At 40.7% G+C, this 12,324-nt stretch overlaps 1 protein-coding gene across 1 annotated transcript in view; it reads left to right on the top strand.

Annotated features, from left to right (window-relative positions):
- The window catches only part of LOC147127412 (uncharacterized), a 39,277-nt gene that overhangs the window by 13,913 nt on the left and 13,040 nt on the right, over positions 1-12,324 (top strand). Inside the window, exons 18-24 of the mRNA XM_086021073.1 lie at positions 2,230-2,265; positions 3,548-3,591; positions 3,672-3,717; positions 8,314-8,367; positions 9,011-9,082; positions 9,414-9,449; positions 11,354-11,398. Of these exons, the coding sequence (XP_085877199.1) occupies positions 2,230-2,265; positions 3,548-3,591; positions 3,672-3,717; positions 8,314-8,367; positions 9,011-9,082; positions 9,414-9,449; positions 11,354-11,398 (333 nt within the window). The remainder of the gene's footprint in view (positions 1-2,229; positions 2,266-3,547; positions 3,592-3,671; positions 3,718-8,313; positions 8,368-9,010; positions 9,083-9,413; positions 9,450-11,353; positions 11,399-12,324) is intronic.

Here is a 12,324-nt window from a genome sequence, read left to right as displayed (position 1 = left end):
AATGACTAATTTTGTCTGAATAAAGCTCCTCAACTCACTTAAACATTTCTGGAGTGGAGGATTAAAAAAAAAAAAAAAGTAAATAACGGGGAATAGGTTCGAAAAAGTTCACAACATAGTCTACAGAATCATCACGGTGACGCTAACTGAAACCTATATGACCTTTTATCAATGCAAATTAGCAAAGCAGGTCAAATTGATGACATTATTCAGCCGCTGTTTATATTTATGTATGTTCATGTCAGGTCTCCGGCTAGAGTTCCTCAGTGGACAGTCGTTAACCTTCAACGTGTGATCCTGTCTCTCCAGCTGTAGCAATATACAGTAGAGTCTATAAAGTAAATGTAAAGCGCGTATTATAGGTCAGTATCATCGCACTTGTATATTTGCTCATACTTTACACACCCAGAGACATGTCATTTATTTGGTTGCTTCTTGGCTTTATAATTATGCAGTCTGCTGCTCCACGTGCTTTGAGGGGGAAAAACTGATGCTGGAGAGAGCTAATTCACTTGTTTCTTCCATGCCAGCTTAACTGCAATTTTTTTTTTTAACTTCAAATACATGGTTGGTGAAGTTGGAAGCCTCTGTGTGCAGAAAAGCAAACAGAAAGAGCTTTACTGTATACCTATGCTGTGTAATATACTGTAGGCTGTGTACTTAGACAATGAACAGAACCTGAGGATGCCTTGGGGCCAGTCCAAGTGCCAAGAGGTGGAAACGTTTTATTTTTGTTTATGAATATACCATTCAATATGTTGCACCTTGTCAGGATTTTAGTTGGACGCGGAATTACAGTGGATTTATTTTTCCATAGGCCTAAGCTTGTAAGCCAATTTGAAAGACAAGTTAGTTGTTTACTGAAGTTCAGTTCAGTAAATAGGCGGGATGGGTTCAAATGTTGATTTAATGTCTGAACGCTAGCGTGAATTGGCAAATGAAGCAATGTGTTATTTTGAGTAGCATGCGAGTTGACAGATACTACGCTAGTGCCGTCAACGTTTTTCTGTTTTCCTGAAAAGTGATGGTTTTGGAGATTTTAAGATTCCGCCGGTCACCAGCGATATGAGATAAATTTAACAGCCTGTTTGGCATGTTCATTGCCAGTCAAGCGCATTGGAACAAATTCCCTTGCAAGTGAGTAATTATGTACTGCTGCTGTTCAACAAACAACATAAAAGTACCGAAAGGTCGGAGAGCAAAACCAAGCAGTCAAATCTTGTGACTCGGGGCTGGTTGCGACTTTAATTATATGCTGTGTTGTGGTACGGCATGTGTTAGTTTGTTGTTCCGCTGGCCACAAGGCTCCCCACAAACTGTGCCCGTGCGTCACAACGGAAGATTCATTAATTACACTCTGCAGTCCATCGTTAGCGAGCAGATAAGCTTCAGGGAGGCAAACTTGGGGCAGGAGATGAAAACGTCTTACCGTGCAAAAAAAAAAAAAAAAGCAATATAGGCGAACAGGAAGTATAACGGGGTGATCGTCTGTTAAAACTTTACAGAGAAAATTTCATGAGAAGAGACTGAATTTACACTTTTTGAACGAGAGAAGGCAAGCAGTAGGCGATAGAAAACATAGATGGATGGCTTGTCTAATCACAGATGAGACAAAGTTCGGCAGACTGGGATTTTTTTGCCGGTTGGTTTATAGTGTAGGACCGTCTTACTGATATTTTGTCTGCAGTATATAACCCTTTAATGAATACGGAATGCTGAGTAGCCAAATGAATATCTTTGCAAAATGAAAATGACAGCGTATGCTGCTCTTTTCAACTATAAAATAAGCATACTAAAATATATTTTTTTTTACCGTGGTTAGCAACAATGTTATTGGCACATTTCTCACTATTATAAGGTGCCAGATTGTGAGTCTACAATTTATACCCAGAACACTCAAATTTGTTTTTATTTATTTAAAAGGTGACAACACACTCACCCGCCCCGCCCCCCCCTTTTGTCCTCTGCGGGGTGACATTCAGCCATGTATTCATGCCTTGTTCGCTTTCAGATGTTGGCAAACTACAGCAACAGGAACTCTCCATTTAATTCTAAACTACCCTCTCTTGTCTCTTCTCAGGATGTGTTTGATGAGTCCTTCTAATCTTATCCTCTTTTCAGCAGTGTTGACAGGATTACGTGACAAAATCTTAGATAATCATCACACATTATTCAGGGAGCACACCAACCGGATCTTGTAAAGCACTGACACATGTGTCATGTCCTCAGGGAGATCCCGGTGCTGTTGGAGCTCAAGGAGCCCCGGTGAGTACATACGTGACAGATATTTCATATTGCATTACACTGAGGAGTTGAACTATTCAATGCTGAATGAAATATAAATGGAATGACTGCAGAGTGAGGTTCCCCATAACAGATGCTGTCAAACATCTTGCAAAACGAAGTTGCCGTTCACCCAGTGCTTTGTGGATATGAGGACCACGTCATTTTTATGTGGAGTGGGCACATAAAGATTTGAAGGAAAGGGTAATTAGGATGGCAGCATGAGAACTCGAATGCTTTTTTTTTTTTTTGCTTTTAAACACCAGTAAACTCGTAGCCTGCATTTTTAGTAAACACGCAAACTGGGTGGGAAGAGCTGTCCCGGGCCTTCACACACAGACTAAGCGCAGAAATTGTTAAAATTGGTGTTTGAAATAAATCTGGCTACAGGACTGTACGTAGAAAAGCAGCTGGGTGTAAAAAACATGGTGAAATCAAGTTCATAGTGATGCAGTGGCTCCAAACAAGAAAAAGCTGGGGTCATTCAAGTTATGTTAAAGCAAACGTACGTTTACATTGAGTTGAACAAAGGAGTTTTTTTTAAGTCAGAATTTCAGAAAGTTTCTCTCTCGCCCAAGTGTTATAGAAAATAACTGCAACGCTCAACCCACAAAGCCAAATCCTCCTCCACTCTCAAATGGTCTTTTTTTTTTTTTTAAATCTTCTGCTTTGATGTTTGAGTTTAAAGAAAGCAGTGCGTATTTAGTCCAATAGTTTCTTTTTTTTAGCTTTTCTTTTTTAAATACACCTAATGAATCATTTTCCCAATACCTCACTTAATTCAGACACCTGAAAGCTGTTCAGTAGCTGTCTAATCTGGTGTCCATCGGAAAATATAAGGTTAAGGAGTGTTATAAGTTCAAATAAGTGAAAACACATCTTGAAACGCAGAAATCGCATTGATGTTGTTGAAGTAAAGCCTATTAAATTGACTGATATTGGTGAAAGGGACATTTGCCATGAGTGTTTTAAATTTGCAGAATTGTTTCACAAAATAGATAAATTGGCTCCACTACTATTTGCGGGATTTAAATTCAACATAATAGGGTACATGCGATGTGAGACCTTTCCTTCCACATTAGAAATACTAATTTGACAAGAGGGGGCTCATAGTCAATATTTTGTTTCAATTAACATTACGGTTTCATTGACAAAGAACTTGATTTCTATCACAAGCGAACAAACACCCCAAAAAATGCTATGGCGGCCTAGCACTGATGATGCCTTGAAAATAATATTCTATAACGTGTTGTGACATCAACAGGGTGCCCAGGGACCTCCAGGAGAAGCAGGCCCACGGGGACCTCAGGTAACATCCAACCTGAACGCATCTTGGCACAAAGATGACAGAGACTTAAAAAAAGAATGTGCCATTTGTGTCTTTCGTCGGGAGAAAAGGGGTTCCAAGGATCACCTGGCATACAAGGACCACCGGTTGGTTTCACTTTGCTATGGAGTTTTTTCAAATTAGATTCATGACTCATTTAATTTTTTCATAGTTGTCCCTCTGTCATCTTTGTGTGTGAATGTGGGTTGGGGGAGGCGGGGGGGGGCGCTACTACTGCTACTTCAGTAGCACTAATGTGTATAATTGTGTGCCGTTTCACATGACTATAGCACATTGGACATTGACAGTCAAAATGTGACCGTGAGTGTTGTGTATGCTCCCTATGTTTTTTCAACAACGTGGGGGATTATGCAGCATGTCCTTCGCTTTGCTGCCCTCTTGTGACATGGTGGGAGACAGAGAGGGCAGGAATATGGACATGTCTGACAGTAAATTTATTAATAAGGTATAGTCCCACATCTGAGAAATTCACAGTACATGAGGAAAAAGCATGGAATCATGATTTATCAAGGTAATGCATTTTTTTTTTTTTTTACCTCCATGCAGGTAAAAACTTCAGTTCCCACTTTAAGTAAATGGCACGAATGTGAGTGTGAACATTTGCCTGTCTCTCCCCGCAACCTTGAACACATTAAGTGTTTTTTCTTTTTTTAATGGATAGCCAGAAAAACATAAATGGTCATTTTAGCATAATGAAGTGCAATCAAAGATTTAGATTTCAGTTAATCAAGTAGTTTTTGTTCAACTATTTTATTCGGCTGGATTATTTATTCAATTTGATTTTGAGAAAAAAATATTGCTCTTCGATGGCAGTAAAGACTAAAAGTGCAGCAGAATCACTTCCCACATTCAGAAACAAAACAAAAGCAAGAAAGTGCAGAAAGAGCAGAAAGTGGATTGGCATTTTTTTTTGCTGCTGTAACTGAATGATCTTTATTCATTGGGGTATTATTCATAGACATTTTAGTTTCATGACTGTATTTTCTAGAAAAGCGCTAGTGAACAGTTATTATTAAGCAGGGAGGAAAGGCCGCGTAGCAGGAGTAATCTAAAAAATAAATTTAAGCTCAAAAAAAGAACAAAAAGGGTGCATGCCACAACTGACAGGAAATACATCAACAACAAACAAACAGACTGCCAGAAAGCAGGGAACTAAATACAAAACAACTGACGAGACAACGAGGAACACCTGGAGTGAGCTAATTGGCAGACACAAGGGACCGGCCCGACGAGAACGTGTTCAAACAAAAACCCAGCAAGACAAGATATAAATGAACTGAGGGAAAACGTGACAAAAAAACGAAACGAAACCCAATCGAGCACATCCCTCCCTCCTCCCCTTTTAAATCATGTTGCTCTTTGCGTCTTACTGAATGACGTGTGATTGGTGGAAAACGAAGCACAATGTGAGACTGTGGGTGCCGCCGGAGTACGCTACATGGGTTGAGAGCTTGGTCGCCATTGTCCTCTCAGACACCCCCTCCACTGGGTCGATCCAGGACAGAGCTGGCGCGCCACCCCATTTGTTAATCCCGCTTTTGTCTGCAGTTGAGATGCTGCTACCCAACAGGCCACATCCTAAAAGATGTCTGACGGCACCACAATGGAGGAGAAGGTCTCATGGACTCCACGAGGCCCAGTTAGACCTGATGAATAAGTGGGGAATAAATCAGGTAGCATGTCAAGTTCCCAGTCCATTATATTTCATCATTTTGGAAGTTACACGGGGAGAAAGACATGCAGTATGATTAGAATGAGACTCTCCTTCCATTAATGTCCTAATATTATGGTACTGTGCAATATACTTAAGTTGAGCTAATAGTGCCAATTTTGGATCTCCAAAGCAATCATCCCATGGCATTAACACCTGCCTGCTTATTTCTAGACTATATGTAAATATGCAACGTGGAGTTGAGTAATTATAGTCATGTTTCGTGCTCTCGCATCAGATGTGCTCAGCTACAATTAACATATTTTCATCCCTAAAATCAAAATTCTATGATTACACAGTCTTTGGAATTCCCCCGCTATTATCGCCGAATTGGTATCCCCCCCACGAGAGTCAGTCATTACACACGTAGTTATAATTTTTTATGTTTTTTTTTTTTTTGTCGACAGACACAAACTTGTTGTTTGGGGAGAGAGCATGGGTGGAGTGCATTTGAGGTTAGAAGTTTTGGCAGCAAACATTTTGTGCTTCACTAATGCTGCTTCAATGTTTATCTTAGTGATTCGCAATATTATCCGTAAGTACTTGAAGACTTTTTTCTCGGTTGAGCTCTTGAAAGTGGAAGTCAACCCCCAAAATTTATATGGATGGATGGATGGATATTCTATGCAGCCCCACTAGATTAAACACGACATTCTGTTGAATTTGAGTTAAGCAGCAAAATCCACCCGTTTTTGTCCATCTCAGAGGGCGGCCATTTTGTCACTTGTGTCAACTGAAAATGACATCACAGTTGCTCAGGGCTCAGGTAACAACCAATCACGGCTCAACTTAGGAAAACAGGTGACCCGTCATTGGATGAGACAAAATGGCCTTCCCCTGAGATGGCTAAAAACAGGTGGATTTTGCCACTCATATCCCACAAATGCGATATTAATCAGACTGCTATGTTTAGACTAGTGGAGTTACATAGATCATATTATTGTAAAGAAAATTCTTGGGTTGACTTCCACTTTAAAAAAAAAAAAAAAAAAAAAAAAAAAAGATCACGTACACAGCTGTGGAGCCTTTTTCTGGCAGATGCAGAAGAAGGTCTGTCTTCTCCAAAACGATCCCTATTCTTATCCCGCCTTAGCCACGCCCACATAGGACCTAACAGTGCCATGAGCTGAGCCATGGACCTGTAACCAGTGGTTGGTGACCACCAATTCAAGGGATACTTTGAGCAGATAAACATACTGTATACCAATGATAGGTATTGGGATTTTTCTTGGATTCCCATATTACTTATCCCCCTTTCACAACGAGTGTTTTTATTTTTTTGGGGGTGGTGGTGAATGCAGGATAGACACAGTGACAAATACACAGCTTCAAGCCGGCCTCTCAATACAACACGATGCTTATGCATAGGCAACGCGTGCGCTTTCGCCAGAATGCAAATGCAGCGCGCGTGTGTGTGTGTGTGTGTGTGTGTGTGTGCGTGGACCTGAGCCATCTCATTTCTCCCCCAGTGCCTCCTGACTAAGCCGTCATGCACTCTGTCACATTCAGCCCAAAGCACAGTGTCTCTTTCATCCAACTCTCTCTTCCCTCTCATCCCTTTACTCTCTCGTCCCCTCGCGTCACTCCCTCTCGTTCTCCCCCCCCCCCCGCCCCCCCTTTCCCCTCCAGTATCCACCCTCACTACTGCTGGCTGAGATCAGCCAAGATAGTCGCAGGGTCCGTGCGTTGAACGTCATAATTAGTTATTATGCTAATGGCACTCCCCAGCCGATTGGCTCGTCTCAGCCCGTTCCAATATCTCCGCCTCCTACCGTAATCACTTTATGTTCTTGTGGAGAAAACTTCATTTTGCCTATTTTGCAGGGATGGAGTAAGCTAGTTGGGAAATCAAATTTGCAGTCCGTCTGATAAGATGAAAATTGCCATTCTGTTTGCATTTTGAATTCAAAAGCACATACGTTTATTTATTTTTCTTTTTCTTTTTTTTTTTCCCCCAAAACCTTCAACATAATAAAAGTATTGTTAAAATATGTTCAGAGCTTCTGGGTCCATCACAACAATTCAACTGACATGCTCATGACTGTCCATGACCTTGAAATGCATTGCAATGCATGCTTATTCAATCTGTTTACACGACGCAGCGCAGAGACGGGTCCACAATAGCAACCAGGAGGAGTTATTTTTTTCTGACAAGGCCTATCTTGTTTGTTTTCACACAAATTGCAATTCATAATTTGACAATTCAATCAGCCAGCACAAGATGAATGTCACATTTGTGTGACATTTGCTGAATGCCTCACAACACTTTTAATTAACAGACTAGATGAGTTTTGTGTGAACAAGCAAGTTTGCAATTGATTTGATGGTCAATCTTATCAATTGATGGCATCCTTGCAAAGGCTTCCAAAGGCTATTTAAAGCCCTTAATCGCAGAAGAAATACAATCTCTGTTTAGTTTTCATTATCATGTTGTGGTAAAATCCAGTTATATTTCCTCACCGTAAGAAGTCGTTTCAACACTGATTTGTGCAGTGGTTTGCGGAGCTTTCTGGAAGTTCGATTCCGTCCATTGGCACCCATTGTACTGCCGGACGACAGAGGTCATTTGGCTACAAGGATGTTCGGATTGGAGACATTGCAGATGAAGCAAATCCTTCGGTGGGGGGAAAGAAAAAAAAACAAACAAAAAAAAAACGAAACAAATTGTTATTGTGTGGAACATTGAGTTCCAATAGCTTCATTTCATTCGCAAAGTATTTCTGTCTCAATAGAGAGAGCGGTAACTTTCTGCAATCCCACTGAAATATTGACGTTGGCATATAATAGCTTTTGCAATGAGTGAGACCTGAAATAGACTGGAAGTCCAATTACCACACATCACTTTAATTTTCAGGACTATTATCCTCCTTTATTTGACCATTTAATGCATGCTATATCTAAGGAGCAGCTGTATGGTACACTTGTATGCTACGTTGTTCACCTAACAAATGCTACGTGTGTTTTCTTCAAGGGGAACTGCGGCGATTCACGGGTTAATACTTGTCTCGGTTCACCAGGGCAGAAGGTGAGTTGATCAGATTATATTCTTCCATTGTTAAGCTCTCACCTTCTGTATATACTATACAGTGGATAGAAAAGGTCGACACAATGCGACCTATAAGTTGTAAAACTCAATAGGGAAAAAAAAAACATGTTTTAAGAGGAAAATAATTTGAGGACCACAGGTGAGCTGGAGTTTATCACGGCTGACTTTGAGGGAGAGGCGGGGTACACCCCGGACCGCTCCGGAGTCAACACACAAGGCACATAAGATAAACAACCGTTCACGCTCACGTTCACCTTCACGGGGGCAGTCTAGAGTTTTCAATTAACCTAACATGCATTTGTTTTGAATGTGGGAGGAACCTGAGACCCCTTAGACACTCTGGACTAGGAGACAGATGTTATACCCATATGCTGCAACGTGTCGCCCGTATTAAGCTCCGTTACTCATAAATTCAAAAGCGTAGCCCTGTAACTGTAAGCCTGAATGTTTTTTTTTTTTTTTTTTTAATTCAACCATATGCAACACATCACTTTAAAAGTGTTGTCCAGTGTTTCCCAGGCACATGTTTTACATGAGAAATATTGAACAGCGCACCACCAAATAAAAATGTCGGAAAAAGTGGCCATCTCATTTCAATATACTTACAAATGTAAATTTTCAGGGCTCAACAGGGGAGCCGGGTTTTCCAGGCCTGCCAGGTGCCCCTGGGCATCCAGGGTACAAAGGTCATTGGGTAAGCGTCCCTAACACTACGCATGATCAAAATGTTTTTTGCCTTAAGTAAAAGATGGCCTTCAATTTCAAGCTTGATGAATAATTTATTGGTTTGCTATGGGGCATCGACATATTTTGGTTTTCCATGTAGCGTATTACTGTTTTTACTTTAATGAAACGGATTGCGGCTTAATGTCCCCACAATGCATCGCACCGTTGATAATTCCCCCTAGGCACCATAGATAATTCTAATAACACCATAGATAACTCTAATAACATGTATTTGACATACTATAGTTCTTGCTCTTGTTTATTGTTGTTAAAGGTATTAACATAAATGTTTTCTGTAGGGAGAAGTGGGAAAGCCTGGCCCAAAAGGAAATAAGGTATATTGCTTCTTGTTTATTATTTCCTCAGCATCCCTGTGCACATATATAGCATGAATGAAGACAGTCTTGAATTTCCATAATTGCTACCTGAAAAAGCCTCCAAAAGGCAAAATATATTGGGTATGCTGTCATGCATCATTTGGAAGCAGAGTCTGCCAAGTTTTTAATGGCTTTGAGGCAGACAATGACAGTTACGGAACACTGGTTTTAGAACCCTTCTCTGCTTTACCAGCAACACTTGTCAAAAAGAAACGTATACATTTCTCGACAACAAGAATTTCATTGAGAGCAACTGTGAGCAATTACTTAGTCTTTTTTTTTTTTTTTTTGGGTCAAGACATATTTATGAAAAATGTACATTTAACATTGATAATAATGCACGGCAAGACAGATGTTCTGAGTACTTAGATGTTCAAATTTGTCTCATTTCCCATCTGTCAACACTGGTGGGGGATGACTGACTTGTACCACAGCCAGCCACCGGGAGGCAGTTGAGGTCTTTTGCCTTTCAAGTACTTTTTACCAGCTCTCTAAATACAGTATTAATGGACCCCTTCTCTCCTCCATGAAAGAAACACATCAAACATTACAGTGAACCAACCTATTGCACTTAAAATGAGGCTGATGATGTATTACTCCATTCCAATTGATAGATGTGTCCATGAGATACTGCATATGCATGCTGATACCCTGGCCTGTTGCAATTAATTTCTGGCTGTTTGCTGATTTCCATCCATTGGCGACAATCGGCTACATTTGGTTAATCGCTGTTAATCACAGGGGAGCTGAGCATTAACATAAACCGTACGTGGGTCATTTCGTACACACACATACACGCTGGTGTGCGACTAAAACCCTTTTAGTCATATGGAGAACAACGGGGGAAAAAAAAGTGAGCTACATGACAACATCTAGCTAATTGCTGTGACAGTGAAAATGGAAAGGGGAAGTCGATTTTTTTGATGAATGTGTCCCTCAAACCGGTTACTCATTCAATCGGATAAAGACCTTAATATTACGTTTTTATGTTTGTTCTTGACCAGTTAGCATCGCCGCTGACACAGCTAGCATGTGCTCATCAAGCAAAAACTGACAGCATGGAGTTTCAACCCTATTACTTGCGACCTTTTTATTGTAATTAGAGTAAAATTAGTATTCAAATAGAATTGAACTTTATTCAACTGAAACAAACGCATCAAAATACATGTTATGACAACTTGCACTGTTGATACAGAACCCCATTCACGTAAAAAATATAAAAATGAAAGAAATGTGTTTTTTCACAGTACAGCAATGAAATGTTGGTCTACTATCTGTTTTTAGTGAAAACAAATAAAAACTGTAAATAAATCAACGTTGGTGCCTTCGTTCTTTTCCATATCTGGAACAATCACAACGCTGCACGATTTTCACCGACCTTTAGTCGATGGCGCGAATAGTTTCAGTTCATAGTTTCAAATCGAGCAATCAAAGCATGCGATAAATACTCGGATTCACTCGCTGCACTCTCTGTGCGCAAATGGCAAAGAGTGTGATGGCCCATCGGTGTGGAGGAAGCAGCGTAGCGAGTATCAGAGCTGTGCAGATGTGTCTTTTGTAAGTCACAAACAAGATAGAAAGAGTCAGGTTTGTTAAAGGTCACTGCTAGCTAGTTCCTATCCCCTCTCTCTGTGGGTTTCTCTTATTGGTTGCTCGAGGTAAGCATGACCTTTTCTCCTCTCTCTGTCTCTCAATTTTTTATTTTATTTTTTTTTAAACACACACAATCACGCACGCACACACTTCCATCGGTTGCTGCATACATTGTGTCTCATCCACGCAAGCAAAACACAACCCGAGAAGACATATGCGTAGGATGTAAACAAACGGACACAAACCTAATTGCGATTGTCTCGTTGCAGGGGGACCAAGGGAGAGATGGCGAGCCAGGGATTCCTGCTCTACCTGTAAGTGCGGGCGTCTTCTTCTGCCTCCACTAGGTGACAGTAACGCTTATGTTTCTGTGGCTGCTGCAGAGGGACTGAAAATGGGAATGTGTGTTTGTGTGAATCTTAATGAGTTTATGGAGAACAAGTGTCTGCACAAGGGCAACGGGATGAGGCAAATCCTCCAGAAGAACAATGCCTTGGCTTCAAGACCTAATTTAGGAGTTACAGCCTTTTAATGCGGCTTGGGGCTCATATTTCTACCCAAAGCCAGTCAAAGCAGTGACCGTGCCCATGCTGAACCCAAATCATAGATTGTTTCTTTTTGTCTCCCCCACTGTGTTCAAAATGGTAAAATAAAATTACAAAACAAGTCTTAGAGCATTATTATGGGAATTGGACCGCTTATTGGACAAATATAATCTATTCCCAAACCACTGCTGGCATGCCCTTGAGCAAGGCACACTAACCACAACTGCTCCCATGTCCAGGTCGTGTCTGACCAGGATCTGATAGTTAGCTTTATGTTTCAGACCATAATTCATATGCATATTAAATTGGATGAAAACACTCCCAATTGTATCCCGTACGCTAATGATAAAACAGAGATTGAAGTGAAACCCTCGGGATGTTTTTCCTTAAAACTGCTTGCACTGGTGAGTGAGAATACAATTTGAATCTCTAAACATGTTCATGTAAGCCATCGCTATCAATAACTTGTGACGATGCGATGATACACGTTTCTGTGTGATCTGCAATTTCCAACTTCCACGCCAAGATTTGTATTTCATTATTTTCTAATGACACTGAATAAGTTCCATTTGAGACAGAGTCCAAGTATTGATTACGCTGGTATTGATCTTCACATCCCCCGAGAGGGATTAGACAATGAATCCAATCATAGTGGTGTGTGTGTGTGTGTGTGTATGTGCGTTTTCTTTCTGTTG

Source organism: Filicampus tigris, chromosome 21 (assembly GCF_054856515.1).
Source record: "Filicampus tigris isolate MCC_2025a chromosome 21, RoL_Ftig_1.0, whole genome shotgun sequence".
Taxonomy (NCBI): Eukaryota; Metazoa; Chordata; class Actinopteri; order Syngnathiformes; family Syngnathidae; genus Filicampus; species Filicampus tigris.
This window is presented reverse-complemented; position numbering and strand designations above follow the sequence as displayed.